The following is a 17,107-nucleotide window of genomic DNA, read 5'->3' as shown; positions in this document are numbered from 1 at the left end:
AAAATACATCATATAATTATTAAAAAAATGCATGGAATGTTAGAGGTCTCGCAGCTATATATAAACTAAATTTAAATGTTTGAAAAAGGAAAATGTATTCATTAGTTTAGAGAAAGAGATACATTAAACAATAAATATTTATTAAAATGGCTTGAAAAATTATTAGCGCATTATATTATCAATTATATTACAAAAATTTTCAAAGATACTGATCATGTGTCATGACAATTATAAGAGTGTTTGAAAGGTAGCATGCCAAAAAGGCGAAGTCATCTAAATCTCATCCGGCCGCTGGGATGAGATTTAATTAAATAACTTTCGGTGCAACATTTATTTTAGGGGAACTGAGACGAGAGTCTCGTCCGAGACGAGACTAGGGCTCACGAGACGAGACTCGAGACGATACCCGAGTTCGGAAAACGAGATGAGACGAGACTGGTGCAAGTCTCGTCTCGTCTCATCTCGCGGCAACACTAAAATTTACGAAATTTGCCATCTAAAAGGCAAACTCGCGGTTTAAATGTCATAAAAGTTTAGTCATCGCGCCTATGTCGCATTTATTCACGTGTACTGCATCAATATCGCATCTATCGCATATGCGATTTTCACGTATCACTAGTTATGAGTCATAATGAGCCACACTGCCAATGAACTACTGAGCCATAGTGCTCCCGGAAAATCGATTTACGAGCCTATACTTAAGGTGACTATACCTGTCAAATTAAATCATAACTCATTCTTTTTTTCATCTTACTATCGCATCAGTTATCATCATTTCCTAACATCTTCGCGCTAATCTCCTAATCTATATTTTTTTGAGCGAACTATGCTTTAAGTTTGTACCGAATGTCAGTGTTTTCTTATCTGCGTTGCGAAATCTCGGACGCATGGCGACTCAGTGTGAGAGGCGTCCTAATCTCGTTGCCCATGGCAATCTATCTATCAACCAATCGAAATGTGACCACAGCGAGGGAGATAGCGAAAATTGATTTACCCGAGTCGCCTTGGAGTCTCCTCACCCAGACTTTGACAAACGCGAGTTCTGATCGAAATCGAACTGTTTTTCGTCCACCAACAATCGTAGTAGGTATCAGTGGTTTAACATTTAACCGAAACAGTGCTCATAACTCGCTAGTCCCTGCTCTTACGTCGGCTGGATGCATCAGGAGTTAATTTGGTGTAGAGTCCTCTGTCTATCAGGATGATTCATCAGAATAGAAGTTGGTGACATTTCCTCTGACCATAATTTCCTGTGAGCGACTGTGGATCAACATGGAACGGTTTCTCGTCTACTATTATAATTTGGAATCATCTGTGAGTTTACATATAACCCTGTAAGTGCTCATTTCTCTCCAATCCATACTCTTGCGTCGAGTGTATTCATCAGGTGGCAAGTTTATTTGTGACGAGTACCTTCTCCGGAGGAATGCGAGTTCACGAAAGTGTTAAAAGGAAGTGTTGGCTAACCAAATTATTGTCAAAACAAAAGTAATATTCGCAATGATGTGTTAGCAGCCTATGAAGCCGTCTGAAGGGTGGAATAAAATGGTGTAAAACTTTTGGGGAGTGATTCTATTCAACTTTCCAGGAACTCAGTTGAATCAGGCTTCAACTGTGTAATTATTGGCAAAAATTGAGTTGGTAGAGTATTGGTACATTAAAAAGTCAAGTTAAAAGTTAGCATATTACACAGCTTTATATCGTCAAAAAAACAGGTTAATGTGAAACTTTATTATGGTATGAGTTTAAAACCTTTGCTAAGGTTAGAAAGTGTGATGAATGACCTTCATTTTTTTGCCAAGCAAATCTTTCTCAGTTTTAAACGAGACAGGTGATTTTATCGAATGGTTTGGATGACAAGGCTCAAACATCTTGGTTTCCTGCTGATGAGATGCGGTTATTAATGCATCCAAGATGGTCTCCCCGAACGGAAAGGGAAGATTACAATGGGCCATGGCTTTCACATTGCTGTCGTCGTTGCTGTTTGGCGTTGTCTCAACAACTATTCCACCCGAGCGGAGAATAACCATTGGACCTGATGGAGGATATGAGGGAGTTACCGTGGCAATATCCGAAAATTTAGAGATCCATGATCGAGCAGCTTTCCTGGATCAACTCAAGGTAAGGCAAAGACAAGCGTGCTGGATCCTTGATAATATATGAGGGGGTAAGAAGCCAAGGGGCCGTGGCATAGCCTGGGGGTCCGGGGGTAAAAATATAAAAACACTATTATTTTCCTTCACAAAAGAAAATAAAATATTGAAAAATCGTGAATTAAGAAAATATTTCTTTAACAAATGAAGTTTTTCGATTATAAAAAAGGGTTAAAATTAGTTTTAAACACATTATTTAGTACCTACCCTGTTTTTCCAAAATTTTCCCCCTGATTTTGGACCCACCCCGAACGAAATTCCTGGCTACGCCACAGCCAAGGGATACAAGTATTTTATACCTAAACAGAGTTATGAAAAAAAAATTAATAATATGAATATACAAAAACTTGGTGGCCAAAGGATACGAGTGAATCTCTGTACTGTGCCTACACTGAGTGGAAAATACAATGCACTGCTGAATATCTAGTTGATCTTGGTTGTTTTCTTTACCTAATTTCTGTTCCCAACTCTGATTATAAGAAAAAATCACATGTATACCTTGGCATCTCAAACTCCCATTTAACGGCAGTCGTAAATAAATGTGAATTATCTGTCATGAGATATTGGCGAAAAATTTTTTTTATTCCTATGGTGCTGTGCACCATTGACTGCGCTGTGTGATTCTTTTGAGTGTTAATGACTTTAAGATAAGAAATATTCTGCAAATTGTTATTTATTCTTCAGCAATTTTCTTTTTCATTGTTCGCCGGATGACAACGCAAAATTTCATTGCCACAAGGTTTAGGTAATACATTAAAACGAAATATTTTCGTATTACAGATGATTTTGATAAGAAAATCACCTAAGAGAGGGAATTTTATATTTGTTGAGATTCACAAAATATGACTACCACGCAGCCTTTCCTCCAATGTATTACCATCTGGGATTAAATAACATGTTATAAAAATAATGACTTTCTTAAGAGAGTTTCATCAATTACAGATTATGTAAAAAAAGGAGCTATACGTGGTAATAACTAATGGAAAAGGATAGTTTAATTAAAAACTAATCGCCTGGCCACATACCCCCCTAACTAGTAACCAAGTGTAAAAAAAATTACCTAATGATTTCCATACGCATTGACAACGTAATCTTTTTTTCACCGCTGTTCCACTTTGACACCTTCAAACGAAAAGTTACCATCAATGAGATCTTTGAATAATAAAGTACTTAGGGGGCGCCCTAGCATTTGAACTTTCCAATTTAACGGCTCAAGAAGCCCTCTAGCTGAAGTGCCGGGACATGGAGACCAAAGCCGAAGCGCCTCGAGGGAGAGAAAGGGGGGGAAGCGCAACTCCCCTCCCGATTTCGCCCGCGACGACTCCGAGGAGAAATGTGATACTCGTGATAAATTTGATACGGGTCGCTGGAACAGGGGTCGCAGTCGGAGAAGTATATATGACACCTAATGGGCAGCGAGCCAATTAAAAATAGCAGAAACCAACTTCTGGGGGCCTTGTTCCTCTCTCATGCGCCGAAAAAATAGGCCTGAGAATGCGAAGGTCCTTTTGATTTTACACCTTTTCCGAAATTGTTAACGATGTTATCTTCACTATGTAAACAGGCATTTCGTCAACATCAATCCGCCGACCTTGGTGGCCCGCCTGGTTAGATTTCCCCTATTCAGGGCTTGGTTGTTCGTGTAATTAATGTTTTAATTTTTTGAATACTCAATATAAAATGGCTCAATTTGAGCTTTATTCCGTGGTTTGGGAATAAAACAAAATTTAAAAAAATAATATTTCAGTATTGAATTGTGGTTTATGATGTTATTTTAACGGAATGTAGTCTTTTTACGTAATGAAGATATCATCGCTCGCAGTTTTCGAAACGGAAGGGAAAAACGGGTGGCAAACGAAAAATGGAGAGGTTTCTCATTCGATATATCCTTACGCGAAATATATTCAACTAAGAAACATAATTAAATTATAATAAAGTGTAACAATATATGTCTGCTAGCTTGCTTGAAAATCACACTTGGATGCGAAAAACAATGGTTAAGTACTTAAAGTTACAGCTAGAAATATTATTTATTATTAACACCGATGAAAATAAGCAATAAAACAGAACACGATGAAAAAAAATTCTGTGGGAGAGCCGAAATCTGCGTTTAAAGACGAAACTAGTAGTTAATTAATAGTTGAACTATGTGTCATCATTTTTTCTGATACAACACTCATCAGAAATCACCTCGCAAGCATTTTATAATTTGAAAAATGCAGTGGAAAACATGAAATTATAAATGAACCATTATAAATTAACAAAAGCATATAAATCATTAGAAAACATAAAGAATAAATTCATCAGCTCTACCACTAGTTTTCATTTGCATTCAAGGGAAAAGTTGACCCAGTGATCTTCACTGAATCTTGGCAATGATGCCATGATGCGCGAGGCTGTGTGGTTCAGAAGCCCTTGAAGATCCACTTTAAATTTTTTTCTTCCACTGATGTTCCCTCTGGGTGTGAAGATTTTTTTTTCGTCTAGCCCTTTCATAACTAGGATAAAGCTGGTAGCCACAGATCTTGGCAGTCTTACGAATAATTTTTGATAGAAATTTTTTATCAATTGCAATCAACAATCGGCGAAAGAGCGTCTTCTGGCGTCAGTTAATTTTGAGTTGTAGGTATTATCCTCCATTTCCGTAATATCCGTTTCCCTCGGGTGGGAGCGGTCGTGGTCATTTCCGTGAATATCTTCGCTGCCGCATTATTCCCTTGCGAGCGCAGTGTCTTAGATGTGGCTAGCAATAGCTCAGCTGCTGATGCTTTCTCAAATCAGTCACTTTTCGGCTCTTATTCTTAGACCTATCACTAAACCTCTAAAAGACTTTCTTAAGCCTTTCTTTGCTGCTTTACCCAGAAAAACCAGGATTTAGATATCAATAGTGATATAAGTTTGTTGATAAAGTTGTTTATTTATTTTCTCAATGGTCATTTGGTCGAGTAAATTAGTTAATGACGCCTAAAAAGGTATTAAAAAAGAGAACAACAAAAATATACGTGTAAATGACATGAATGCGATAAGTGTCAAAATAAAATCAATTCAAGATTCCAAATAAATATTAGTGTAATGAATCGCATCATCCCTCATAGTTTTCAACAAAAGAATTATTTGAAAAAAGAAGGTGACACCTATCCCGGATTAAGCCTTCCACCACGAATATTACAAAAGACGATCCTCAAGTCGGTCTCTAAATATGAAAATTACCACCGCGCATTTAAATGGGTTTACATAAGTCGCCACTCGCGTCGCTGACGGACAAATTGATGCGAGTTTAACGGGGAAATAAGGTTTAATTAGATGGTTTAACCGCAATCAGTGATGTATGGAATTCATTACTTCTCAATGCTATCCCTCGCAAATAAAAACATTATTCTGAGAAATATTGGAAAAAGTGGATCAAAATGCACTCATCACAGCGCCGCGGACATATCTGAAATCCGCTTAAAATGCGACCGAAGTGACACCATAAATCAGCCTTCAATGGGATGGAATTGAGCCTCCTCATTACAGTCCCCTTCCTTTGAAGTATGCGTTATACGCATCTATTGAGACGTTTGCTTTTCGAGGGCTACCTGCGAACACAGATATGCTTCCTGACAAAATTTTTTCTGAAAAAAATTTCAATTGAAATACCCATAAGATTTCTTGAATTTGATCATGGACCTATTTGTTATACTACCCTAGCACGATATGAAATAGGTCACTAATATCCCCTATGTAAACGCCTTTATTTTCTGCAGCAAGAATGTTTCGCGATAGGAATGCAATTAAAACAAATATTTATTGATGAATACATTTCTGCGAATGATGTTTTACGACGAAGAAAATTATCACTTCTGCGCCCTCATATTTTATATACATATTTTTAAATCGAAGTTAGACTGCATAGTAGGGTGACAGATTATTCAGAAAAATATATTTACCCACTCATAATATTTCCAGCTATGGAGTCTACTTCGTGATCCTTATTAAAATAAACATATTATGATGTTATTTTTGACATTTCTTTTCTAATAACGTAGACACTTTTACATGCCATCCAAAAAGTGTACCGACGCGACGCTTCAGTTATTCTACATTTTTTTATGCTGATATCACATTTTTTCTGATTTTCAAAAATGTTGAGTCAAAACGGTGACCATATTATAACCGATCTGCCATAGTATAGTCTGTGATCACTCGATGCAGGGAAGTATCGCCATAAGGTCATAAGAATTTAAATTATTAATAAAATCTCCTAAAATAAAGCGGGAGAGGCCTAATCTTTTTTTACGAATACATATTTGCTTAAAAATAAGAGTATTTATTAATGTGACACTTACAAGAATACCTATTCTAGTTGAATCAACATATTATCAACTCTATAATTCGTTTTTTGGCTGGAAATGTTCCAGGAGTTTCACTTTTCTTGAGCATTTTCTCAAGACGATAGTTTCGCAGGACTAAAATATACAATTTAAATTCGTGGAAATAATACTTTTTGGGAAAATTGAAAATATAAGCCAAAACACTTCTTGAAATATGAAATATGAAAGTAGATATATTTCAGGTCATTTCAATCACAATGGCCTTGCATTGTTACAATTACTACAAAATAGGCCTCACAATATTTTGATGACATTAAAATGGTGTTGAATTATTTTATCTGGTAAAAAAAATTCATATTTCTCTTTAGTTTTGTTCCAATATTATAATGATTATATCTGTTTATTTTGGATCTTAATATTTAGTTTTGAAAAGAGAGGGAAAAATTATCTTAGTATTCAGTATTTGTCACAAATATCCCTTATACATATGCCGTAATGTTCCGCAGAAAGAATGTTCCGTAATAGGAATGAAATTAAATACCTAATTATATTTAGATACATATGTATATGGTAGTGAAATAAGTGGCTAAATTAAGAATTCGAATTAATGCCAATAACCGCACTGGAAACTTCATTAGTGCTAACTGAGAGTGGCAAAGTTAAAACAAAAGTGAAGACTTTTGAGTTTTACTGAAATTGAAGAGCAGAAAAACCGATAACTAAAGATGGTACTAAAAATAGTGCTTGAAGGATATAAATTATGACACATTTCTCTTCAAAAATTTTAATTTTTTCTTGTGCATCTTGGGAAATTTTTGACATAACTATATATAAGTCGAATAACTCGTTCAGTCGAGAGCAAATAAGTAGTGAAGGAGAGTGGGAGAAAACAGAAGTCCTCTAAAAACTCTAAGAAGACATCGGGGCGGATTAGTCTGCCGCATTATGAGGTATGATGGCTTGATGAAGACAATCGTCAAAGCGGATGGACGGTAAGGAGGGCAAGCGACGACGCCATATGAGTTACATAGGATAGGTTACGATTATACAGAAAAGAAGAAATGCGTAGGAGAAAGGTTTGGTGAGGTGGCTAGAGGGATGGCTTACCACCTCGTCGGCTCGGGTTCAAATCCCGGTGGTGACAGAGAATTTTCAGAGACTGCCCGATCCGTGCTTGAATGCTATGTGGAGGACATTTCAAGCGAAACACTCCGTTCGTCGGATAGGACGTTAAACCGTGGTCCCCTTGGCGCCTTTCGTTGAGAGTAGGCTAGTGCTGACATCGGGTTTCTCTCCACCCTTCCCTCCTATCCATCCCTCATGGCGCTAATGACCTAAGCTGTCGGTCACCTCCTCCAAATAGCATACCAGAAATGCGTATGTATAAAGAGGCTAGCATATGGTTGAGCGGAATGGATATCTGCGTCATTCAATCTTGGGATTATACACTTTAGTGCTGGGAACGGAGTGGAGATTTACGGAGTGATTGGTTGCTGCACTTTCAATCGGAGCTACCGATTACTCATGATTGACACGGGATTTTCGAAGCGACCTTTCTTCTTATCACGTCACCAATGAACCATATGATCCTCATTACACACTCGTGAACGGTAATGCAGATGCTACAACTTCTCCAATAGGGTGGTTTCCTATATTTTTATTGCCTCAATCGAAAGATTATTACTCCTAAAGTACGTATTTCAGGCTTTTAGATCGATTTCGCTGATCAGCTGTTGGCATACGTTATTAATGGCCTGAGATGCCTTTCAAAATGTTGCGATAGTAGCTAGAGAAAAAATTTAATCGCATAATATACGCATGAAAAATTTCAAGCGATTGGTGACAGCTTTTTGTAGCCTATTGGATCCTTGGATGTGGGAAATGATACCGTTACCGATTTCAAACTTTTGATTTTTATCACTGATATGATCTGTTAACTATCGATTTTATCCCCCTTCCATGTCAAATAAATGAGGGAGATTCCAGAAGGAAAAATAACACACTGACGTGTTGCGCTGAGTAAAAAATTCTCTAGTTTATATGTCATACATTATAAATTCGCTACGCAGATTTTATTGAATCCGATTTGATGGTGTAAAAGAGCGCTTAATCTTAACGTTTTCTTATCAACTTGCCTGGCAGTAATGTGTCACATTTTTCTACAGATATAAGTATATAGCGTGAAAGTAAACGAAAAATTCCTATTTCAGGAATATTAATCTTATTATTTAACCATATGTAATATATTTTTCATCATCATTTCAAATATACTGAATCATTATGTTGACTTTCAAATACAATAGTATTGCCAAACTGATGACTGCTTACGTAAGATACTTTGGGTTCAGAGCATTTTAGCATAAAAAATGCTTACAGAATAATACTTAATCCATTATTATACCACAATCGGCAAAAGAAGATAAATGATAGGCAAAAAGAAAGTTCAGAGCGGCTCAGATTCAAAACAGGAAAATGGAACGCAAGTCTACTCGAAAGCAGCAAAAGAAAAAATGCTTACATCTAAAAATCCATTCACGAATTGCCACTTCATCTTATCTGATTAGATATGTCAAGATTATGACATAAAAAATAGGGCCAATTCCGAGACGGATTGTTTAAGAAAAATTAATTATTTTTTAACATTTAAATATAAAAATTACAGGATAGGTCATTTAATAATTATTTTTACACTTTTAGTGTCTTAAGCAGTTTAAGCTGTCAAACCTATATCCACAATAGGCCACAAATCAAGTCTCGAAGACAATTTGGTAGTAACATACAAGGAGTTACAAAAATCTAGGCACTTTTTTTGCAAAACTGCAATAAAAATTAAAATGCGTATAAAGAGCACAAAACATTTTTTTTGCAAAAAAGGTCACCGGAAATTTAGTTTGTAGTGGGTTACCCAAACAGAAATTTACTTCAAAATATTAGACCCCAAGAAACAAACGTCTGTTGAATTGAGGTGAAATTTTCAGGGAAAAAGTTTTAAGCCAGTTCTTACATTTCCGAATAAATTGTGGCTTATTTATATTAAATTTTGTGCAATAATAATTTGATCGCCTTTTTATTTTCCGGTAAATATATGTGGAAAAACTCGTAAATTTATTCCAAAGCCTGATAGTTTTCGTTCTTTAGCTTCTTGAAGCACCCGGGGCATTCAAATTTTTATTTTATTCCAGTGATCTCATGAATATTTTTCTTTGTAGAAAGAAAACAAAAATATTTCGTTTGAAAAGTTTTCTGAATATAGGTTTCTTAATAATTATTGAAACCGTTATTATTTTTAAATCGATTTTCTCCGACTATTCACAGATTTAATCGAGCACTAGAAGTTGTGACCTCAGATAATCGACAGGAGTGGAAAGAAACAGAATTTCTCCTACACATTTCCAATAGTAACTAAGAAAAAGCTCGCATGAAACCAAATACTAAATAGGAATAAAATAAAACTTTTCCATGCACATAAAAACCATTTACTCTCTATCTTCACTTCTTTACCCTTTGTTGTGGAAATCCGTTCAGGAATCGATCAAATATCATTCTTGATGGACTTCTTTCGACGGAAAAAGGTTAGCTTTACTCATTGAATCATACCCTTGACCAACCGTTTCACGAGGCCATAAACTAGATCTAAAGTTGTAATGCGAGTTGTCTGAGTAATACTGTTCCGTATTTTATTCACTGGAACTCCGCTGAATCAGAATACAACCCATTTGAGTCAGGGTTGTGTTTGCCACTTGTGGCGGCTACTAGAAGATTTGCAATGACGCAGGGCAAAGCACAGTGAGTTGGAAAAGCACAAGTAATGAATCAGTGCATGAAAAAAATATATTGAAGCAACACCCACTTACAGCAGCCGTTTACGCTCAGATAAATAAAATATCGTGACTTTCTATGGCAGAAACTAGCATTTGAGGTACCCGCCCTAGATTCTTGACCAGTCAACCTCCGAATCAAGGAAAGTGTTCACTGCCTTCTTGAAATCTTTTGCAGTTTATGATAATATTGGCAAGAATTATTCAATCTCAAGTATACTCGAAATGATTTATGAACACTTTCCATCGCTCATTTTCCGTACGAATATAAAAATTCAGCCTTAATTTAGAGAAAATTCATAATGAATGAGCTAGGTAAATACTTGTTTAAATAACTTAATGAAATTCGAAGGAAGTGTCTCTTTCATTGATTCAACCCGAAGGTTGGTTTAGATAAGTGAGAGTAGAACTCACCTAGAACTAAGCCACTGGCTAGTGAATTTCACACATTAAGGGCAGGGGGCCAGTTCCATTTCCTCAGCCACCCGAGGATTTTGTTTGGGGGTCTCCGAAGGCTTCACCCAGGAATTCAACCCATGACCCTACGATCAGCAGTCAATTGCTCTACCAACTAGGCTATCACGCTCCCCCGTTCGTCAAGCGAATACTTACCAGCAAGAATTTCGGATGAAAAAGTAAAATATATGTACAATTTCGCACTCGTCCGTCCTCATCGAACCTTTGTGAACCGATGCAGAAAGACTTAATCTGTGAACTTAGTAAAGTACACAGGAGAGCTGCTCAATCCGACAAAGACTACATACTACGGGAGAACAGAAAGCGTTATCCAGATATTAAACGAAATAGATTGGGAACCGCTATTGAGACTCGGAGGCAGCGCGCTAGGCTTTCATCAATTTTGATAACGTGAAGTGACACTGCAGCATGAAGCTTTGAGTTTTATGAATTGTTTTGCGTAGGTATGTGGCTGAAAATCTTTAAATAATGCAGCTTAATCCTATCTAGTAAATCTATGCTATAACTAATGGTTATGAGATTAAAAAAACTGAAATCTCATTTATCTCTATAATTTTTTATATCTCATATTATACACCGCGTGATGATCTAAAAAAGAGATAGTTAAGCATGCAAGATGAACGGTTATCTTTAAGATACGTACACCACGGATGAAAGGTGATAAGTCTGCATTCGATGAAAACAACGTATGTTTTGAGAGCGATTCATCAGGCACTGTTCTTGGAGCTAGCAGTCGATAATACCCTGGAGATATCGAAATACCTTCCAGCCTCCAAAAGGAGAAAATTTTCTCGAGATTCTCATCGTTTTTCAGCTTCAACAGTAAGGTGCCTAAAAAGAATAATACCTATCATCGCTTTCATGGTATAATCCTTTCAATAGGAACGTTCTCAAGTTAATCTTTGAGGAATTTACCCATTGAAATGAGAAAGATAAAATTTTCAACGATTTCACGAAATTTTCGCTTCACCGACCAAATGATATGAAGGCATTATTAAGGCCACAATTTCATAAACTTTGTGAATTTATAATAAAACTGTTTAATAAATGTAACTTAGGACATTTTATTAACTTTACGAGAAATTTTACGATACGGACATGCGAGTATTTGCCGCGTTATGTACCGGGATATTTGGCCCAAAGCTTCGTGGCCCAGAGCTGGTATTCACTTATTCATGGGAAATAAACCACTCTGCTTCGTACCAAAATGCCACCCTTAAATTTCACAAGTCATAGGCCACATGTTCAAAATCAAAAATGTTGTGCGTAGTTACTTAATATTAGGCAATAAAGAGGGATAAATTCATCATCATATATATTAGAGGTTTTATTAGCTGATTTCATAAATATTTATAGAGAAAGAATTTTATTTGAGAGGTTAAAATTCATGGGCACCACGTTTACTTTTCAGCATGTTGTCTTTCATCCGCAAACTTAAACCGTGGGAACTGAGGCCTAATGGGAAAATGTAAAGGTATTTTTATCGAGGGTGCCCTGCATTTATTGTGTTCTTTTTAGTTTAAAAAACGTAGTTTTTTCCGTTGATTTTTAATCTCTTGTTACACAAAATATATTTGAATTTATAGTTCAGCTGTTTAATAAATGTAACTTAAAACGTTTTATTAACTATTACGAGAAATTCTTGGCTTTTTTATTTTTAATCGGCAAATAAATTTTGTTTCATTCTACATATTACATTTGTGTCATTGAGAAAGTGGAGGATTACGATTTTTTGGCATGGGCTTTCGAGAAAAAAGCAGCTTTGAGGTAATATTAGCATGCCATCACACCTATTGTGCCAAATTGGTACCTCTCAACACAGTATTGCCACGTTTGGATTCAGGGAGAAAAAAATATGTTGTCATTGAACTGTTGCACTGTGTCACACATATTTCATCAATCTTTGATAAATAAAGATGTTTCTTCAAAGAACTTTAAAGAAATTGCATTTACATATTCTTATTCATACAAATTCTTATTATAACCTAATCCAGAATTCCATGCCTCTGCGTTTAAAAATACATTTTACATCGATTTTAGCCTGATACTAATCTGAGATCTGGCAAAATGTTAGAATCATGATAAAAATATAGCGTCCAGTATCCTTCGCTCACAATTTATGGCAAGGTTCAGCCATAACTAATTTCAAAAGTAACTACGATGGATAAAGGAAAATAACACAACACTCGCTAAAAAAACTGGAAAATTCTTTTAGTAAAATATGCACTGCTTGGCTTATCGGTATGGTAAGTAGCCAAACTTTGATCTGTGTTTACTATATAATTCCATACGTGTAAATTCAGCGGATAATATAGCAGTTGTTCTCGAAAAAAATTTAAATAAGCATCTTATTCGTATGGCGAAATCTTGAAAATGCAACCACAGCAAACCCATTTCAGAACGTGACATTATTATCCGTAACAGGTTCGTTTATTGACGGACATTTTCTCCTTCATTTGAAGAGACGACAGTGAACTCATTCTTTGCATATATGCTTAATGTTTAATTCATAAATTTATATGGCATAGTAAAATCTTCAATCTTTTACTTAACGCCACCTGACAAGATGCATCGGCCAATTAAGACTCCTATATTTCATAATATATTGGCGGTTATCAAAACGGTAAAAATATTCCCCTTATAATTCCAGATTGCGTTCTGTTGGCTATATGAGGAAGTAAATCCGAAATGTTGGGTAAATTGTCATCTATCGATGATTTATGGAATGTTATGAAGGGGAAGTTTTACGGTAGATAACCTTCGCGCTAGAGCTAAACAAACATCAATTGAGATAAGTTGCTGAGGAGATTATCACAAAGCTCAAAATTATCTGATAAAAATATTACTCATCTAACATTACTTGTGGGCAATACGACGAATGCTTTCAAACCTACGAAGGCATTAATAATTAAATGGATTATTAATTAAAGGCATTATAATGGCATATTAATGTGGAGAACTATATAGATATTGAAGAGAAACCTCAGCTAAAAAAATGCAAATAACCTATATTTTTACACAATGGATAATTTCTTAGTTATCTAGTTTAAAATATGGTTTTTATCGCGCCCAGTATCTAAGTTCTATCACCATGATTATCCAATGTAGAATAGTGCGCAAATGGATCTTAATGTTAAGAATTAAAATGGGAGATATGGCAATGGGTGTGAAAAGATATAGACGGATAGAAAGATATGTAGTGTCTCTCCTGGATGAGGTAAGGAAAAGTAGGTAGCCTCACAACAGAAAAATTCAGTTATTTCACTAAAATTAAAACAAAAAAAATTGCTTAGAATACATCATACCTAAAAATTCCCCTTTTTAAAATAAATTATTTTTTGTTTTTGAAAAAAATCATCAGTAAATTCCAATTTTGAAAACTTGCGTAAAACTTCTTGAATGAGCATAGACACAAACAGAATATACAATTCATTTTGTCATAAAATAGTGAGAAATGCGTCCAATTATATGAGTTACTATAAAAATCTTTGACTCTCACTTCATTTAGAGTTACACGGAAACCGATACTAAACTAGAAGTAGAGCTCAAATACGTTATAGTAACACAAATAGTCGGCTATAAACCTAGAAGACATTTTTGAGATTATAAAATATTATTTCATTAATTAATACACATGATATAAACTCTAAATTTGCCTCGAAACGAATTGGTAGCCACGTGAGTCAAACTTCCATAAGTATCATTATTTTGACCCACAGCTTAAATATAGAATAAACATATTTTACTTTTATCAACACTTATAGGATAAAAATCAATTATACGTTTTCTAGTTACAAGAAAACAATTGTATATAGACTAAATTCTGTGAATTGAACCCCCGTTAAATCCTTGTTTTACGTCGCTACGTGAAACGATTTGGCATTCAGAACTTGTATTATGCATCCAACTCCAAGTACTAAGGTTAGGTCGCATATTGATAAGTCATTAAATCCAAATGCCTAAGTAAGTTCACCCTAGAAATGATGGATAAAGCATGTATTCGAACATCAAACTCGCATAGAAAAAATTAGCTGAGTAAATTATAGGATCATATGCGGAACTTTAAGCAGAAATTTAATATTGGATGTAAGCTTAAAATGATTTTAAAAAATAATGGGATAATTGGAATATATAAATCATTCATAGAGTAATATTTTTTCAAAATTTATGCGAAAAATAAGAGCAGATTATTTCCTTTGTGCCACGAGGTCATGATTAATCCTTCTTAGCAGCTGATATTGGGTGTGTGTCCGGCTAAAAATTATTGGCATTACAAAGGAAAAGATGACTGCAAATATGGCTGAGTTGCTGATTCATTTCTGTTTCGCAATATTTTTTTCGGAAAGCTTTCTTTTGATTTTATCCGTCAGGAAATAGATTAGGAACAAAGAAGCTCTTAGAGTCATTTACGTGATCCTCGCTGGACAATCGCTAAAAAAAATAACTTAAAGCTTGAGAGAAATCAGTGATATCAGTGTGCTTTATCCTAAGTTTATCTTCACATCCGTTTCTTTACGAAATTGGCGATAATTTCCGCAAAGATCTAAGCTAATGACGTAACACTGGCGCGCCAAAAGGTAAAGTTATCAGAGCTGAATACTAATGCCACGCCTAAGAGACTCCAGATTCGGAATGTATAATAAACGATGCTCTCTGTTCGGTAAAACATCAAAACAAGGCGTTTAGGGCCATTAACTCTTTTATGGATATCGACTTTGAAAAAGGAGCCGTCTGGAATTCTACAATTTAGGGGCGGAGAGTGCTAAAGTAATCATAACGATGAAATCGCAGAGGAAAAAATCTTTATTTTCTGCGATTGTCTAAAATGCGCTGGTTCTTGATATATGCCGTATACCCCAAGAAATTCCTTTATATTATCTCCAAATATTCTCTTGCAGGCCCTGTTGAAGAGGACATCGGAACTATTATTCATCGCAACTGAAGGAAGAGTATACTTTGCGGAGATAACCATTCTCACTCCACGTTCTTGGCCAGAAGTGTCCGGGACTCTATATGTTGGAAGGTAAGGATATTAGTGGAACATTTCATGGTAGGTAAATGATTTTATGAATATAGGGGTTGCCTAAATCGCACCAATTTTGGAAATAAACCAATTAACTCAAAAATAAGTGAGACAATATTAGTTTTTAATGCTGCTTAATATGAGAAGGGATGTCTACTTCTCTCACAATTTTTGGGGACAATCAATTCCAAGTTAAACAATATAAACCTAAACTTACTTCAGCTGAAACTTGTTTTAAAATTGACCTAAACTCCAGGAAATATTATATCGTATATTAAACAAGGTCAAGAAAAAGAAAATAAACACATATATAAAAATGTAATTTCAAACCTCTGCAAACGGTGCGATTTTGGCAACAGGTTTCCCAAATCGCGCCACTGGTGGCAAAATTTAGGATATAATGCTTCAACGACAATGAGAGGCAGAGAAGCAAGTTATTTAAGGTTATTATTTTAGATCCCTTAACAGAGCAAACATGTCCTTTAAAATGCCCATAACATAAGGAACGTGAAAAAAATGTCATATCTTTGACATCTATAAAAGATGTAGTTTTTTGCTAGATTAAAAATCTGCAATATTTGAAACAAAATTTGCAAGAATTTTGCAGAAGTGTTTATGCTTTGGAATAGTCTTTTCACAGCAGCTTTTCTAAAACTTTTTACGTAAAATCCATCAGCTTTCGTGCAGCATACAATTACCTCTTTCTGCGCTAGAAATCGCCCCAAACTGTCGTTTTCCCTTTTTTCTGCTAAAACTCCTAGTGAACTCTTTTGAGCAGTGTGAAAGCCTGTTTTATCCATATTAAAGATGCGAAAACCATTTAGGTTATTGTCATTGACAATCGTTTCAAGGACGTCAAAATAATTGTAGACACTCTTTGTTGAATCCTTCGATTCTATAGGCCTGGTTACACGGTATATTAACACGTACAAGTTAATGTACGTTTGCGTGAATGATTTCGGTGGACCGGAATGGAACATGTACGAATGCATGAACCCAATTAGAATATGTTCTATCTTCTGTGTATGCATTCGCACAAGTTGGGTGGTTGCACGGTACATTTTGGCGTTCATTTTTGCGTTCATACATTTAGACATTAACCCGTACGTGTTAATGTATCGTGTAACCAGGCCTTATGAAAGGATATATTCTCGGGCTAACGAAGGCTAAGTTTTGGGTTGCGTGTAATGAATCCATAAAATCACTTTTTAAGGCCATTCTCTTCTCTTTGTTGATTGGGTGAATGTTTGTTTCAAGATTTTGAAACTGGCTGGCTTCCTAACATCTCTTGGCGTTAGCCCAAACAATGAATCTTCCAATTGC

General features: G+C 35.6%; 1 protein-coding gene across 2 annotated transcripts in view; it reads left to right on the top strand.

Annotated features, from left to right (window-relative positions):
• Nucleotides 1-960: 960 nt before the first annotated feature.
• Nucleotides 961-17,107, top strand: part of LOC124168411 (calcium-activated chloride channel regulator 1-like) — a 78,318-nt gene continuing 62,171 nt past the window's right edge. The window contains exons 1-2 of one of the 2 annotated variants that reach the window (XM_046546627.1): nt 961-2,121; nt 15,660-15,784. In XM_046546627.1, the coding sequence (XP_046402583.1) occupies nt 1,915-2,121; nt 15,660-15,784 (332 nt within the window). In that variant the 5' untranslated portion in view covers nt 961-1,914. The remainder of the gene's footprint in view (nt 2,122-15,659; nt 15,785-17,107) is intronic. The other variant, XM_046546628.1, reaches the window with a different exon arrangement.

The sequence above is a fragment of the Ischnura elegans genome, chromosome 11, assembly GCF_921293095.1.
Source record: "Ischnura elegans chromosome 11, ioIscEleg1.1, whole genome shotgun sequence".
Taxonomy (NCBI): Eukaryota; Metazoa; Arthropoda; class Insecta; order Odonata; family Coenagrionidae; genus Ischnura; species Ischnura elegans.
This window is presented reverse-complemented; position numbering and strand designations above follow the sequence as displayed.